The 17,265-nt window shown below is 36.4% G+C and overlaps 1 protein-coding gene across 2 annotated transcripts in view; it reads left to right on the top strand.

Moving 5' to 3' along the window:
* Positions 1-17,265, top strand: part of MED23 (mediator complex subunit 23) — a 48,839-nt gene that overhangs the window by 29,348 nt on the left and 2,226 nt on the right. For both annotated transcript variants that reach the window (XM_006144299.3, XM_006144298.3), the window contains 13 exons: positions 317-491; positions 1,393-1,556; positions 3,560-3,684; positions 5,001-5,206; positions 5,296-5,476; positions 6,466-6,636; positions 6,986-7,202; positions 8,890-9,126; positions 10,353-10,518; positions 11,015-11,087; positions 12,338-12,552; positions 13,164-13,284; positions 14,732-14,863. In XM_006144299.3, coding sequence (XP_006144361.1) covers positions 317-491; positions 1,393-1,556; positions 3,560-3,684; positions 5,001-5,206; positions 5,296-5,476; positions 6,466-6,636; positions 6,986-7,202; positions 8,890-9,126; positions 10,353-10,518; positions 11,015-11,087; positions 12,338-12,552; positions 13,164-13,284; positions 14,732-14,863 — 2,183 coding nt within the window. The remainder of the gene's footprint in view (positions 1-316; positions 492-1,392; positions 1,557-3,559; positions 3,685-5,000; positions 5,207-5,295; positions 5,477-6,465; positions 6,637-6,985; positions 7,203-8,889; positions 9,127-10,352; positions 10,519-11,014; positions 11,088-12,337; positions 12,553-13,163; positions 13,285-14,731; positions 14,864-17,265) is intronic.

The raw sequence follows: 17,265 nt of genomic DNA, 5'->3' as shown, positions 1-17,265 counted from the left end.
CTGTTCTTCTCTTGGGATTTTTCATACAAACACAGGTACCCAGCATGTTTTCCAAACCACTGGGTCCGGGACTCAAACCATGCTGTTGGCTGTGTGGGATCCAGTCACCTTAACTACCATACCACTGACTGGCCCAGGATCTGGATTTTTTTCCCCTTACTATTAAAGTAGACAGTGCGGAGAATATTTGTGTATATATTTGTGTGTATTTTCACAATCAAATTTTTACTAAATTTTAATGAATATGACTTTCTTTAAAGTCCTTTTAATGCATAGATTTTAAGAATTAATTCTTTAAACTGTCTTGTTTCCACAGGTCAGCTTTTGCCAACTGTTTTCAAGTCTCATGCATGGGGGATCTTACATACACTCCTCGAGATGTTCAGCTATAGGATGCACCACATTCAGCCTCATTACCGAGTTCAGCTCCTCAGTCACCTTCATACTCTGGCTGCAGTTGCACAAACTAACCAGAACCAACTCCATCTTTGGTGAGCTCATCAAAGTCTCTTTCCATCAGATCTATTAGAAGCTTTGTTAGAAATAGAGAACTTCGTTCCTTTACCTTTTAATTTTTCTTCACTTGTCATAAAACAACTCTACTTATATTTTGTTTATATAGGAGTACTCAGCTTTTTAAATATAGGCTGATTAAAATAATTGAATCCTCGCTTTTGGGTCTTTGAACTGAAAATCCATACTTCTAAGGTTTTTATTATGTCCTAGTTTAGCCCTGTAGAATGCTGGACATAAATATACTTCAGATTATGGTCAAAGTAGAATATCATTTTGATTTTACTGTAAATGAAAATACATTTCAGATGCAAAATGTAATTTTTTTTTTTTGGAGAGATTTTTGCTATACGGCGCGTGCATTCACCAGACAGACAGAGAGAGACATAGAGATACAAAGTGAGAAATCACTCCCTAGGGGGAATGGTCACGCCGCAATCCCTTCTCCTCCATTCTCCTCTCGGGATCTTGGGCACTCACGCACCCGCGCCAGGCGTGAGTTTTAAGCCACCAGGTCCAGGATGCAAACCGCGGTCGACTACGTGGGAGTCCAGCGACATAGCCATTACGCCAACTGCTGGTTCCCGCAAAATGCAATTTTTGAAATGTTGTATATCCAAGTGAAGTGTTTTAGTCCTATAGGCTAAAATCAATCTTTCAAACGTGTAAAAATGTCAGATACTTTTCACTATGAAGGGTAGCACCTTGGGTTTCTTAAAGAAATGTTCCTTTTCACACAAAAGAGGTTTTATTTTAATTAAGGGAGGAAAATCATAGTTTGCATGCTCTTTCATTGTAATCAATCTAGAATTAGATTTAACTCCATAATTCTGAATTTTATACGCGACTATTTCACACTTTTTTTCTCCCATCTTCTAGTGTTGAGAGCACCGCACTCAGGCTCATCACAGCATTAGGCAGCTCGGAGGTGCAGCCGCAGTTCACACGCTTCCTCAGTGATCCTAAAACAGTGCTGTCAGCAGAATCCGAAGAACTGAACCGAGCCTTGATACTGACCTTAGCTAGAGCAACTCACGTAACAGGTACACCAAATACGTGACCGCCAACAAAACAGACAAGTCCAAGTGTGCTGTGATTCTCCTGGTCTGTGAGAATAGCAGCTTAAAGAAACACCAGTTATTGGGGCCAGTAATTGGCATGGAGGTTAAGGTGACTGAATCCCACACGGCCAACTGCCATAGTTCAAAGTCTCAGACCTGGCAACTGGGTTTCTCACTTTCCTTCTGTGTCTGTCTGTCTCTCCCTGGGGAGCACATGTGCCCTATAGCAAATTAAATAATAATAACAAATAAAATTAAATAAATAGAAGCTTATTTTTGAAAACAAAATTTTAATGAGGAGTTATTCTTTTGTATTTTTGCCTCTTTCTAATGTCTGCTATAAAGGAAGATAGCCGGGTTCACATATCTGCTTCTATATTTAGTCGCCTGCGCTATTTAAATACTATCTTAGTTGAAGTTAGTGAAGAAATGGCCTCACAAAGATATGAGGTTAGAAGAGGAAGAATATTTGAATAGGCTTTTCAGATAATTATGAATATTCTTTGATATCACACTAAAATTCGACAAATGGGAGTTTCTTAAAAGTTAAATGTGGAATCCAAAATCCTATCAGTGAACTTCTTGTACTTTATTATATTATAATCCACCCATTTTGTACATTTAATGAATTTTTCAATGTGTGCATATTCTGTAACTTCATGAGTTGCTCATTTGAACTATATTGGTTCATTGAGTTATGAATATCAAATAAATGTTGACACTTTCATTTTATAGTATCAGAAAATTACGCTTGTTATTATCACTACAAATTTCACTAGAAAAGCCTCATATTTTGGGAAGCTACCAATTCTAATGGTGGTAGATATAAGTTTTCAAAATTCTAATTTGTACTTGAAAGGTCAAACTTTATCATTGGTGAAAGATATTGTCATTTGTTTTCCTTTAAGTGACAGTCTCATTTTTATTAATTTTCAGAAAAATGTCTGCTAAATGCCTAAGTCTGAATAAAAGTAGTTTTCTGTCAGAAATTCAAGTAAGATTGGAATTCCATGGGGGAAAAAAAAAAGCAGTTAATTTAACTCAGTGCTCAGTTGCATAAGTACTTTTCCTTAAGACACCAACATATTTTGGAACACTTTGTGCATTCCATTTTGCCACACTGAGTATTAAAAATAGGTATACTTAAGGGTCAAGATTTAATCATTTTTACTGTTTTATCAACAATGTTCTGAAGGGAAACTGGCACTTAGGTTTTTTTCCACTGAGACCACACGTGAGAAATGAAATACTATTAGGATTAGGATGATCCGAGGCCACCCACTGTTTGATTTGTGCTGAGGGTCAGCAGTTTCTCCATCATTGCTTTTGTACCCCCAATGTATGTATCCAACATAATAAGCCGGTGGTATCTCAGTGTTATTATTTAAGTAGCTTTGACCTCATTTAATCTTTGAAAGGATATCAAGAACTCTCGAGGTCTACAGACCACATTTTAAGAACTGCTATTTTAACAAAATAGTCATTAAAGTTAGAAGCCTAAAATACATTTATGTAAACTTAAACTATATTGTTTTATATAAATAAATCTTCTGATTTAGGAATTTATACCTGTAATGTATAGTTGCTTCAGTCACCAGAAAAGATGTCTACTTTTTAAATTCTTTTATTTGGTTTCATAAAGTACTAGTAAATCGTTGTCAGAGTGAACTAAATGAAGCACATGGGGTAGACCTGTGCTACTGTGTATATTGGTACTCTGTAACCTAAAAAAAAAAAAGGAAAGAGAAAATCTAAATGTCTTTTTGTCATCTTTTTAATAATTATGCTTATATTCACTAGTGTGATTACCTACATTACTCATAAACTAGGAAAATGCAGGTCTTAAACTGAAAACGACTCAACAGTGAATACACTGCAGTGAAATTCTCTATGTATATAATTGTTTTTGACTTTCTTACAGTATCTTTCATGAGCTGTGTTCATGGTTGTTTATATCTGGATTACATGTACTTGTTTGTGTTTAGATTTTTTCACAGGCTCTGATTCAATTCAGGGAACATGGTGTAAAGACATACTTCAGACCATCATGAATTTTACTCCTCATAATTGGGCTTCCCATACCCTGAGCTGTTTTCCAGGCCCACTACAGGTAAGTTGGTCTTTAATTACGTATCGAATTACACATGAAATCCTTCTTGCCTTTCACAGTGTTTTTCTTGAGTGTTAGAGTCTTGGTGACAGTAGAAGAATATTAACATACATTTATTTATTTATTATTTTAATATTTAGTATTATTTCCAAAATTACTTGAGTGTTTCCTTGTCCAACTATTGGACTGGAGAAGTTTCTAAACACTTAATTATAGTCATTTCATCTTAATAGTTAACAATTTTAAGGCCAGTAGCATAGCCTAGTAGTGAAGGGAGTCATATCCTACATGGTCAACTGCAGTTAAAATCTTGGCCCTGGCAACCTGAAAAACGTGCTCGACAGATGGGCATGCATGCTTCAAATCCTGACAAAACAGAGAACTAGAGGAAAAGGGATTGTAGCATGTCTATGAGTGCTTTCTCCCTCTTTTTTTCTGCCTCTCTTCTGTCTGATGAGCACATGTGCCCTCTAGCAATAAAAAAGAAAAGAAAAAATAGTTGACAGTTTTAGAAACTCATGGGAATTATTAACGTATACCTGAAAAATCCTTTCTATCTCAGAAGTTAAATGAAGAGAAATAAAATTGCATAGAGCTTAGCAGAGTGCACATATGTTATTCTTAACTATTTTTTGTTGTTGTTATTTTAATCACACACACACACAAATATAAATCTGGTTTTTGTAATATGGGGAGAGGTAAACCTCATCTGTCTTTTACTTTTCAGAGAAAATTTAAAGCCTAGTGAGAATCCACTTGCCTTAACTTCAAGCAGGGGTGGAGCAGTGTTTCTCAAACTTCACAGCATCACATGGAGGGCTTGCTAAATAAGATACTGATTACTGGGTCCAGCCAAAAAACTCTGATGAAGTAGATCTTGGAGAGGGCATGCAAGTTTTCATTTGGTGTAATACCCAGGAGGTACTGATACTGCAGATCTGGGATCCACTCTGGGATCCCGTCACCGGGCTATCATAATGGATTTCCCTTACAGAAACACTGAAGTCTGTAACCAAAGGATGCATGCATTTTAATTTTTTTTCCCTTTATAGTTTGCAGAAATATCAGCAGATGGGTGAAAAACCTTTGAACTCAGACTGGTTAAGGATTTCTGTTTGGGAACCTAGGAAAGGGATTTTAGAGTTAATCTAGTCAAGCCTACATATTTTCTAGATAGAGAAATTCAGGCCTTAATTACTGATTTGCTCAAGATCACCTAGTGAATGTCAGAATCAAGTCTAGACCTGCTTTCTTAACTTTATATCCAGTGTTCTTTTTGCTATAAGCAATGAAATAAACGTCTGGTCTTCCTCTAGGCATTCTTCAAACAAAATAATGTACCTCAAGAAAGTCGTTTTAATCTGAAGAAAAATGTGGAGGAGGAGTATAGGAAGTGGAAATCAATGAGCAACGAAAATGACATCATTACCCACTTTTCCATGCAAGGCTCTCCTCCTCTCTTCCTTTGTCTTCTCTGGAAAATGCTCCTGGAAACAGATCATATTAATCAGATTGGCTATAGGTAAGCCAAAAATCTGGATTTACATTCCATTTGGCAAATCACTATACCCATACAATAATACAGTTTATTTTTTACCCTCTGCCTTCCAGAGTATTAGAGAGAATTGGAGCCAGGGCCTTGGTAGCCCATGTGAGAACATTTGCAGATTTCCTGGTTTATGAGTTCTCTACGTCAGCAGGGGGTCAGCAGCTCAATAAATGCATAGAAATTCTTAATGACATGGTATGGAAGTACAACATTGTTACATTGGACAGATTAATTCTCTGCCTGGTAAGAGTAAATATGTTTCTAAACTTTCTGGTTCACTTTTGTATGAAGGTGTGTGACTGATAGATCTTGTGCTGATCTACTCTATATTGCTTTGTAGCGATTAATGGCTTAAACTGTACTTAAGCATTATTATCACTTTTATAATTAACTAGAAATCTCTCAACTTCTTCTTTCAGTAAGTAAGTATGTACTGAATACCTACTATGTCCTGTGCATGGACTGCACAGAAGTTAATAAAACATATTTGGCCCTGGTTTTGTGATACTCTCAAAGTACTAGTAACTAGACATTGAGCTGATTCTCAAAGACTCCCACAAGTGACAGGAAGTAGTAAGAAGTCACTGTATTTCTTTGCTAGTATTACCATTTCTGTACATTTTAGTAGTCATGGCCATAACTGATTGTTTCTTGTAGCCACCCGACATCCACCAAGTGTTTTTTCTCCTGACTTCATTTTCAGGCAAAATTTTGAGGAGTAACACTGAACCAGACTAAAAAATTCTAAATTAAAAAAAAAAAAAAAAAGAAAAATGAAAAAGAAAATACTACGGTGGTGATATTTGTGTTTGCATAGCTCATTAACAGTAAACTCGTTCACTGTGTAGCATAGATACAAACGCAATTATAATAGAGTAGGGGAAATAAGGTAAGTGCATAATTCAGTAAATAAGGATAAAATAGAGATACAGGAAAACTATTGCTAGGAAACAGTGAGAGATCACATCTACGAAGGCGAGAGGTCCTGAAGAGCAGGTTAAATTATGAAAAATTAAAGGTGGACATTACAAATTGAAAGAATGGTGAGTCAAAAATAGGCAAGAAAGGGTCACATATGTTTGGAGAATACTGCACAGTTGGTTTGGGGTAGATTAAACATCTAAAGAAATTCTAATGGTAGTGAGATTTTACTGTATTAAAATTTAGAGACTCAAAAGCACATGCCTTTGCACAGGTTAGACATTTTCATAGAATTTTTCTGTTCTCCAAAGGCCATGCGTAGTCATGAAGGAAATGAAGCCCAGGTTTGTTATTTCATAATTCAGTTGCTGTTACTCAAACCAAATGATTTTAGAAATCGAGTAAGTGACTTTGTGAAGGAAAATTCCCCGGAGCACTGGCTACAGAACGACTGGCATACCAAGCACATGAATTATCACAAGGTACAAATTCTAACTGTGTTCCAAATATTCCTTTTAAAGCCTAATATATTGGCTTTTGGCTAATTGATTTGTCTGTCTTCTGTGTGGTTCTACTGTTTTCTGTCTGATCTGCATAGAAATAAGTTAACTCTCTAAATATCTTCAAGGTCAAGGAGTTTCTGTAAGAATAGATTCAGACTCCAGTATTTTAGTAGTGTGAGTACTAAAGAAGTATGGTATGATAAAGTATAACTTAAAATGTTTCCTTATAAAAGTATAAATGCCTAAATAATATGTTAAGTGTTATTCTGCTCTTTTAGGAAAACAGAAAAAGATGCTCTATATAGTTACCATCTCTTCCCTTCCACAGAAATATCCAGAGAAGCTGTACTTTGAGGGCCTGGCAGAGCAGGTTGATCCTCCTGTCCAGATCCAGTCTCCCTATCTTCCCATCTATTTTGGAAATGTGTGTCTCCGATTCCTTCCGGTATTTGACATAGTAATCCACAGATTTTTAGAGCTGCTTCCAGTATCCAAATCACTAGAGACTCTACTGGATCACCTAGGAGGCTTATACAAATTTCATGGTGAGCTGCTCCGAATTTTAATTCCACCTAATACCTTTATGAACAAAGGTAGGCTAGGCATGACAATGTGGTAACAGTGGTTCTAAAGGTTTTATTTCAGTTCTTCTAAAAGTGTTTTGAGGATTAAAAACTATGGGATGATATCTATAAATATGAAATAAAAATATAAAATATGAATAAAAATTTGAGTTAGAGCAGGGTGTTGCTGCTGTAAACTAAATGGATCTTGGCAGACTTCCTGGATGGATAGAATGTGTACTGTGATACATATGAATTGCATAACCAGAAAAAAAAAAAAAAAAAAAAAGAACATCCTAGGCCAAAGGGATGGTCTATGAAAATCTCAGAGGCAGACAAAGCAAGGCATATTTGAAGAAAAATTATCTTGCTGGACTCAACTGAAAATTCTTATCAGGGAATTTTAAAAATAGGCTGGAAAAAGAAATTGTACCTGAGTATAGATTGAACACCTTGAACGCCAGGCTGAGAAGTATGTACGGTTAGTATCTAAACAGAAAGGGTTAGCATTGAGAATGGGAAAGAAAGGGCAAATGGTTAAGGAAGAAGGAACAAGATTTGATTGGCTAGTTATGGGCAGAATATTGGAAGAAAGAAAACTCTTACATTGTAAGCACTGTAAGTGGAGGATGATGGGAACAGTGACAGAAGCATAAAGGTCCTGGAGCAGCCATCATGGGGACTAAGCATGTTTGTCTGGGAGGTTCTTAGTCATTAATCTAAGGCTATCTTTTTCCAAAGTAAAACTATGAGTTGCATAGTTGGAAATAGGCATGAAGGTCAGGTGAGCATTTCTTTAAAGACATTTTTCTTTTGGATTAGGTAAGATACGTACCTGGTACAAGAGGTATACAGTGAAAAGCTGTTAGTCCCCTTCCAGTTCTCCACCTAGTCGGGCATCCACTGTCACCGCTTTCTTATTTCTCCTCCTGGACTTTTTTTTTTTAACTCAGATAAAATATAATTAACATATTCTCTTATACCTTGTTTTTCACCCACCTTTTTCGTGTGTTAGGGTTAATCGTTTGTATCTAATCTGTATCTGAAGAGGTGCTTCATACATGCCATGATTTACTTTACCAGTGTCTTATTTCAGACTATTTAGGCTGTTTCTAATCTTTTGCTTGTGTAAACAGGGTCGGAATGATATTCCTTGCTAGGTATTGATTTTGTAAGATAACTTTCTAGAAGTAAAATTGCTAGCTCAGAGTATGAACATCCTTAAATAAAAATGTATTATTAGAAACTTCCTGCCTTTCCTAAGATTATAAATATTCATTATAGGGGCCAGCAGGTGGCAGGGTGGTTAAGGGGCTGGACCTCACATGGCCGACTCCACTATTCAAATCCCAGACTCGTTGACTTGATGATATGCCAGGCACGTGTGCGTACATACCCACAATCCTGAGAGGAGAGTGGAGGAGAAGAGACTGCAGCATGGCCATCTCCCCTAGGGAATGATTTCTTACTCTATGTCTCCAGCAAGTGCACATGTCTTATGGCAAAATTATAAAAAGAAAAAAAATAATTTCATTGTATGCAATTGCCCATGTGTGAAATAGTTTCATAGTCTAGGCTGTTTTTCAGTAGTCTTGAACACAGAAGATAAGTTTTTTACATTTGTCAGTAACCAACTAAACATTGTGGTGAATCATTTTCTTCTTGGCAGATCGTCCAGTGACTTACCTATATAATACCCTACACTACTATGAAATGCACCTGCGAGATCGTGCATATCTCAAACGAAAACTCGTCCATGCAATCATTGGCTCGCTCAAGGATAATCGACCACAGGGCTGGTGTCTAAGTGACACTTACCTGAAGTGTGCTATGAATGCACGGGAAGACAATCCTTGGGTCCCGGATGACTCCTACTACTGCAGATTGATTGGCAGGCTAGTAGACAATATCCTTTTGTTGTCATTTTCCAACTTTCCAGAAATGTCAGTATCTTTACTTCGGAGAACATATTTTTTTCTTTTCAAGGTAATATTTTTATATATTTAAGGCTCCAGATTTTTTAAGGATTATTTTTATTTTTACCTCTGTAAATGTTTTAAAATCTTAAATTGGCAGCATCATGCCAGTTAGGCTGAAATTCTCTCCATTAAAATTTATATTAAAAAACATGGTATGGTGATTAGTTTCAAAGGAAAAAGTCCTCTTCCTAAATAAATATACTGTATATTATAGTATATGCATCTGATTGCTATTGGAGAATATTGAGGCTTTAAATAATACACAAGGGACCAGCAGATGTCAAAAAGGTTACGTCAGTGGACTCCCATATGGTCAACCACAATTCAAGTCCTGGATCTGGTGGCTTAAAACTTACTCTGGGCATGTGTGCGTGCTTTTCCAAAATCCTGAGAGGATAATGAATGGAGAAGGAATTGCAGCATGATCATCCCCGGACAGGGGTATTGGTCATTTTTCACATTCTGTCTCTCTGCCTCTCTAGCAAGTGCACACACCCTGTAGCAAAAATCTCTCAAAAATAAATAAATAAATACATACATATATACATACGTAAATACATAAATAAATAAATAAATGATAGACAATAACACAACTTTAAAAAAATTTTAATGGAAAGGCTGCTATGCTAATATTTGTTTTATTTCATGCTACTGTATGTTTAATGTCTATATATTGTACTACTATTTACTAGATAGAGAAGTTTTACATAAATGAGCATGGCTTAATTTCCTGCACAGAGTTTATATCCTAAAGTAAATATATGACTTGTTAGAAAGCAATTATTATATTAATACCCTATAACTACTAAAGGAATAAGCTGAGGAAGCCTAGGATTACCGTGGTTGCATTTGTAGCTTTTATAAATCACGTTGTAAAGACCCACCTGTGAAGTCAGCTATTTATGCCTTATGATCAGTCAGATAGTTACTATCAATTCATGTTAGTCATGTTAAATTTATTTGTTTTGCATTTGTGTTGTCTCTTAATCTTTCTGACTATAGATAAATAACTTCTTGGCAGATTATAATCAGATACATTGTTAATTATATGAGATACTTACATGTGAGACATTTTGAAAACTGTAGAGCACTATACAAATGTGAGTCATTAATCTCTGAATAACCGAATCGTTACTGCTTTAACTGTCTGCACCCATGGCGGGCAAATCTCCTGGCCCCTTCCCAAATTGCGACTGGAGATTCAATGAGTTTCCCAACCCAGCTGCCCATGCTCTGCATGTTACATGTGTGGAGCTCATGGCCTTGGCAGTTTCAGGTGGCGATGTTGGTAATGCCCTTCTGAACGTTGTTCTGAAAAGGTATGTATCCCATGGTACAAGTCTTGTGTGTGTGTGTGTGTGTGTGTGTATGTGTGTGTGTAAAGAGCATGGTATTTTGTTTGAAGTTATTAAACAGACCCATTGTTCCAAGGCCAGTGCATCATCTCAGATAATAGCTATATCCTGGTCTACTAAAGGTCTTGTCTCTGTAAAATTAATGTAATGGGATGAAGATCTGGGTTTGTTCATATTTATACTCTCAGCTGTTTGATATTTAGATTAGGAACAGTGTTAGCATGGCACTAAGGACAGTCTTTCAAGATCTCAAAGTAGGGGATAAAGATTGAGGAAGATATATAAATAAGTCATAATAGTCTTTAATAAAAAACAGCCCAATCCTTAGTTTTATTGCAGCAAATAGGTTGTCAGTTCTCTGAATTATGTATGTTCTCAAAAATAAGATTCATTGTCAACCATATACAACGCTTTTATAATTTCACACTTGTATTCTTTCTTTTTTTTCCCTTACTTGCAGTCAACCTTTAGTGCCAAGAGAGAACATTACAGCATGGATGAATGCAATTGGTTTGATCATCACTGCCCTACCAGTGAGTCAATAATTGTAATTTGTACTTAATGGTGAAATATAGCTAGCCATTCCCTGTCAGCCAAAAGAGAAAGATACACATTACACATAGGATGCATCATGCAAGAACATCTTACAAGTTAATTTTGTATTAATTTGTAGTATTTTGTATTTTTTAAGTCTTTACTATTATTACTCCTTTTTGAAAAAATCTGTAATAGAACCAGTCCCATAGTGTAGCATTTAAGTGCTGGGTATAGAAAGCTGAATCCCATATGGCCAACCCCAGTTTGAACCGCAGCTACTTGAAAAACACATGGGGCATTTGTGCCCCAAATCTTGGCAGGATGGAGAAATGGAGGAAAAAGGATTGCAGCATGACCATACTCCATTGGAGGGTGCATTCTTTCTTTCTCCTCTTTCTCTGTCCCTACTCCCTCCCCCCTCTGACAATTAAAAAAATCTATTGTAACTTTTATTTTTGGCCTTTCTACATAAGATTGAAATGTATCTATCTCACTTACAGGTCTCCACATCCTCTGATACCACCTTACCTATCCAATCTTAGTTTTAACATCAAATCCCATCTGCTTTTTAGCCATTTAGCCTGTATGTACCTGGAGCCTTTTACTTATGCCAATAATGCTTGCTGAGACATTTTTGAGGTACTTCTGATATGTTGGTGAATAAGACGTGTCAGAGCCCTTCTTCCTTCTAGCACCTTCTCTAAAGCCTTCTCTAAAGTCTTTGTTAGTTAAATCGTCCTTCCACAGTGAAGTCTTGCCTGACTTCCTCAGTTCACGGAAGTCCACCTGCCCTGACTTCCACACAGTTTCCTGTTGTGATATCTTTGAGTAGTGTTGACTAGCCCAGTGCTCTCCAAACTTGTTTGATTATGCACCTCTATGAATCATTCTTCTTTAGACACTCCAAAAAATACATGTATTTATTTTTGAATTATGTATGTGTTCTGGTGTTATCTATATAGTAACTATTTAGAAGGTCAGTTTACTACTTGGCAAATGTTGGGTATTAAATGAGCTGAACAGACACATACATGGAGTTCTTTATCTCACAGACATGTCTCCCAAGTTGTTATTGACTTAATTTGACCAATTACAAAGCCACCCAGAGGTATTCAAAATCTCCATTGCATAGTCACAAGCTATTTAAGTGAAAACTTTAAAGAATAAGAAAGCACTGTTATTTTAGACTTGAAGTCAACTCCTGTTTGAGTGATATTTCTCACCAGGCTTTCCTTTGGTTTTAAAGGAGCCATACTGGATTGTCCTTCATGATCGCATCGTGGGTGTTATCAGCAGTCCCAGCCTGACATCTGAAACAGAGTGGGTTGGCTATCCCTTCCGCCTCTTTGACTTCACCGCTTGTCATCAGTCCTACTCTGAGATGAGCTGCAGCTATACACTAGCCCTAGCACATGCCGTGTGGCACCATTCTAGCATTGGGCAGCTTTCTCTCATTCCAAAGTAAGTATTAAGATTTTTAAAAAGAAATTTGGCTTTTTTTAATTTTTAAAATCACACTAACAGATGAGGTATAAATCTCATTTATTAGAACAATTGCAAAGTAAGGATGTTTAAGTAGTTTTTGGTTAATCAGAAAGCCTCTTTTATTTCAGAATTGTTAGGGGGGAAACAATTAATAATCTGCTATATAGTTTTCCATTAGTTTCAGGAGGTTAGCCAAATGCATACTTGCTCCAGAATGTATCCCAGAAGATGCCTTTTGAACTGATTATTTTTCTTGACCAAAAAAATTGGTATTAAGTAGATTCACATTTCTTGAGAAAGGCATGGCATTTATAGATTAACTATTGCCTTTTTATTTCAGATAGTTTACCTTCCATCATTCAGAATGTCTTAGGAAAACTCCTAAATCTGAAGTAATTTATTTCATTAGTCAATCAAATGAAAAAGTAAGAGCCAGTGAATGATGTTAAATTAGTTAGAAATGTTATTTTTACCAAAATTTAAAGTAATATTTTTTTAAATGTACATGGTGATAAATACTATACTAACAAAATTCAAACAATTTACCTTATTTCAACTCATGAGAGATTTTTATCTTCAAATTCTAGATTTCTTACTGAGGTACTTCTTCCTTTGGTGAAGACTGAATTCCAGTTGCTTTATGTATACCATCTTGTAGGCCCATTTTTACAAAGATTTCAACAGGAGAGAACTCGATGTATGATAGAGGTAAAAGACAATGTGGGCTTTCTGTGTTAAGATTGAGTTCTGAAAGATGTATTTAAGTTTTGGGACCAGCAGTTGGAGTAATTAGGCTATGTCATTGGACTCCCATGTAGCCAACTGTGGTTTCCAGACACAGTGGCTTAAACTCACACCAGGCATGTGTGTATGCCTGCCCAAGATCCCAAGAGGAGAACAGAGGAGAAGGGATTGCAGTGTGGCCATCCCTCTGGGGAATGATTTCTCGCTTTCTGTCTCTCGGTCTCTCTGTCTTTCTGGCAAGTGCACGCGCCCTATAGCAAAAACCTCTCCCCTCCAAAAAAGAGTTGTATTTAAATTTCTTTACCACTTTTCAAACTTCAGATCACAATCATTAGCATTAAAAACAGTTTAGTAAGATCTCAGAGCAATTTAAGTGAACTTAGTTTACCTATAATGAATTTGATATGGGATATATCAAATTGGATATGCAGGGAGAAATACCCACCAAGATTGAGAAGAAAGTTAAAGATGGAGAAGTGCATCTGAGAATCTATAGAAGAATGAGTTAAAATCACAAGAATGGATGAAATCAGTGACTTCTAGCAAGATATAGAGAAAAAGAAAATGAACCAGGAATAGGACTTTAAAAACATGAAATTCCAAATGAGGCTAAGAGAGGACAATCTGCAAGAGTCCTGATAGTGCAATTAATCCCAAAATTTTAGAGGTGGTTTCTAGAAAGGGAGTTGTTTATTTCTTAGTTTTAAGAGAATTTGCTAAGTTGTAAAGAGAAATGTCATTTATTTATTTATTTATTTATTTATTTATTTTTTAGAGAGGTTTTCTGCTATAGGGCACATGTGCTCGCCATACAGACAGAGACAGAGAGACAGAGAGCAAGAAATCACTCCGTAGGGGGGATGGCCACGCCGCAACCCCTTCTCCATTCTCCTCTCGGGATCTTGGGCATGCACGCACATGTGCCCGGCATGAGTTTTATGCCACCGGGTCCGGGATGCGAACCGCGGTCAACTACATGGCAGTTCAGGGAAATAGCCATTACGCTAACTGCTGGTCCCGAGAAATGTTATTTAACTTGTATCGGAGGCACATGGGTTTTGTAGCACGTGGATTCCCTTATAAATGGAGGCTGTGTCCTGTTGGCTGTTTGCATAGAGACATGTACAGTCTGTGACATATATATTTTTATTTCTGAATTATAGATGTGTACTGGTATAGTCTGTGTAGTAACTATTGCTAAGGCCGATTTACTACATAGTAAATACTAGGTATTAAATGAGCTGAATAGATACATATTTGGAGTTCTAGATACATATTTTGAGTTCTCTACCATAACCACATCTCCCAGGTTGTTACTGATTTAATTTGAACAGTGGAACCCAGCTGCATTAAACTAAATTATATAGCTACTTTTGACCTTATAAATAATTTTACATTATTTGTTAAATAGATTGGTGTGGCATTTTATGACATGCTGCTGAATGTAGACCAGTGTAGCACCCATTTAAATTACATGGACCCCATCTGTGACTTCCTGTATCACATGAAGTATATGTTTACTGGTGACAGCATAAAAGAGCAAGTAAGTCAAGTTTACTTACTTATTTTTAATGACTTTTAATTTAGAAAACTTGAATATATAGTGATGGACTGTTTCTGTTTGGATGACCTCTTGTCTGTATTGGTTAATTCTTCTTATTTTAAGGGAAAGGGATTGATAGACTTTTTTTTGGCAAAAGGGACATGTTATTCTAGATAAAGTATTAAAGAAAGTACTTTATAATTTCTCATATTTCTCCCCCTTGATATTTGCAACAAAATATCTTAAAAATACCTCAAGGATTGACTAGTAGTGATTGCAGTAGGAAGAAATAGTGTAGCCAACTGTGGTTTCCAGACACAGTGGCTTAAACTCACACCAGGCATGTGTGTATGCCTGCCCAAGATCCCAAGAGGAGAACAGAGGAGAAGGGATTGCAGTGTGGCCATCCCTCTGGGGAATGATTTCTCGCTTTCTGTCTCTCGGTCTCTCTGTCTTTCTGGCAAGTGCACGCGCCCTATAGCAAAAACCTCTCCCCTCCAAAAAAGAGTTGTATTTAAATTTCTTTACCACTTTTCAAACTTCAGATCACAATCATTAGCATTAAAAACAGTTTAGTAAGATCTCAGAGCAATTTAAGTGAACTTAGTTTACCTATAATGAATTTGATATGGGATATATCAAATTGGATATGCAGGGAGAAATACCCACCAAGATTGAGAAGAAAGTTAAAGATGGAGAAGTGCATCTGAGAATCTATAGAAGAATGAGTTAAAATCACAAGAATGGATGAAATCAGTGACTTCTAGCAAGATATAGAGAAAAAGAAAATGAACCAGGAATAGGACTTTAAAAACATGAAATTCCAAATGAGGCTAAGAGAGGACAATCTGCAAGAGTCCTGATAGTGCAATTAATCCCAAAATTTTAGAGGTGGTTTCTAGAAAGGGAGTTGTTTATTTCTTAGTTTTAAGAGAATTTGCTAAGTTGTAAAGAGAAATGTCATTTATTTATTTATTTATTTATTTATTTATTTATTTATTTATTTATTTATTTATTTATTTATTTATTTATTTATTTATTTATTTATTTATTTATTTATTTATTTATTTATTTATTTATTTATTTTTTAGAGAGGTTTTCTGCTATAGGGCACATGTGCTCGCCATACAGACAGAGACAGAGAGACAGAGAGCAAGAAATCACTCCGTAGGGGGGATGGCCACGCCGCAACCCCTTCTCCATTCTCCTCTCGGGATCTTGGGCATGCACGCACATGTGCCCGGCATGAGTTTTATGCCACCGGGTCCGGGATGCGAACCGCGGTCAACTACATGGCAGTTCAGTGACATAGCCATTACGCTAACTGCTGGTCCCGAGAAATGTTATTTAACTTGTATCGGAGGCACATGGGTTTTGTAGCACGTGGATTCCCTTATAAATGGAGGCTGTGTCCTGTTGGCTGTTTGCATAGAGACATGTACAGTCTGTGACATATATATTTTTATTTCTGAATTATAGATGTGTACTGGTATAGTCTGTGTAGTAACTATTGCTAAGGCCGATTTACTACATAGTAAATACTAGGTATTAAATGAGCTGAATAGATACATATTTGGAGTTCTCTACCATAACCACATCTCCCAGGTTGTTACTGATTTAATTTGAACAGTGGAACCCAGCTGCATTAAACTAAATTATATAGCTACTTTTGACCTTATAAATAATTTTACATTATTTGTTAAATAGATTGGTGTGGCATTTTATGACATGCTGCTGAATGTAGACCAGTGTAGCACCCATTTAAATTACATGGACCCCATCTGTGACTTCCTGTATCACATGAAGTATATGTTTACTGGTGACAGCATAAAAGAGCAAGTAAGTCAAGTTTACTTACTTATTTTTAATGACTTTTAATTTAGAAAACTTGAATATATAGTGATGGACTGTTTCTGTTTGGATGACCTCTTGTCTGTATTGGTTAATTCTTCTTATTTTAAGGGAAAGGGATTGATAGACTTTTTTTTGGCAAAAGGGACATGTTATTCTAGATAAAGTATTAAAGAAAGTACTTTATAATTTCTCATATTTCTCCCCCTTGATATTTGCAACAAAATATCTTAAAAATACCTCAAGGATTGACTAGTAGTGATTGCAGTAGGAAGAAATAGTGTGTTATAGCTTCTGAAAGAGCAGAGAGGTGTATGTGCTATGAGTGAGTGAGGTCCTGCCTTTCCTTGTACTGTTGAGGGTACACTCAACATGGGAACGTGGGACAAAGTAGCTTGACCAGAATGCTGAGGGCCCCTGAAGAATATGAGGGCGTTTAGCCAAAAGAACCAAGTCCTGGGCTTGTTCGTGTCTTCACGGTTTGGAGGGTTTCCATGGGAGTAGGTATTAGCTTTGTTCTGAATCACTTCCAAGGGCATATGAGTCCTGCT

This window comes from Tupaia chinensis, unplaced genomic scaffold, assembly GCF_000334495.1.
Source record: "Tupaia chinensis unplaced genomic scaffold, TupChi_1.0 Scaffold000117_2, whole genome shotgun sequence".
In the NCBI taxonomy this organism is placed as follows: Eukaryota; Metazoa; Chordata; class Mammalia; order Scandentia; family Tupaiidae; genus Tupaia; species Tupaia belangeri.
This window is presented reverse-complemented; position numbering and strand designations above follow the sequence as displayed.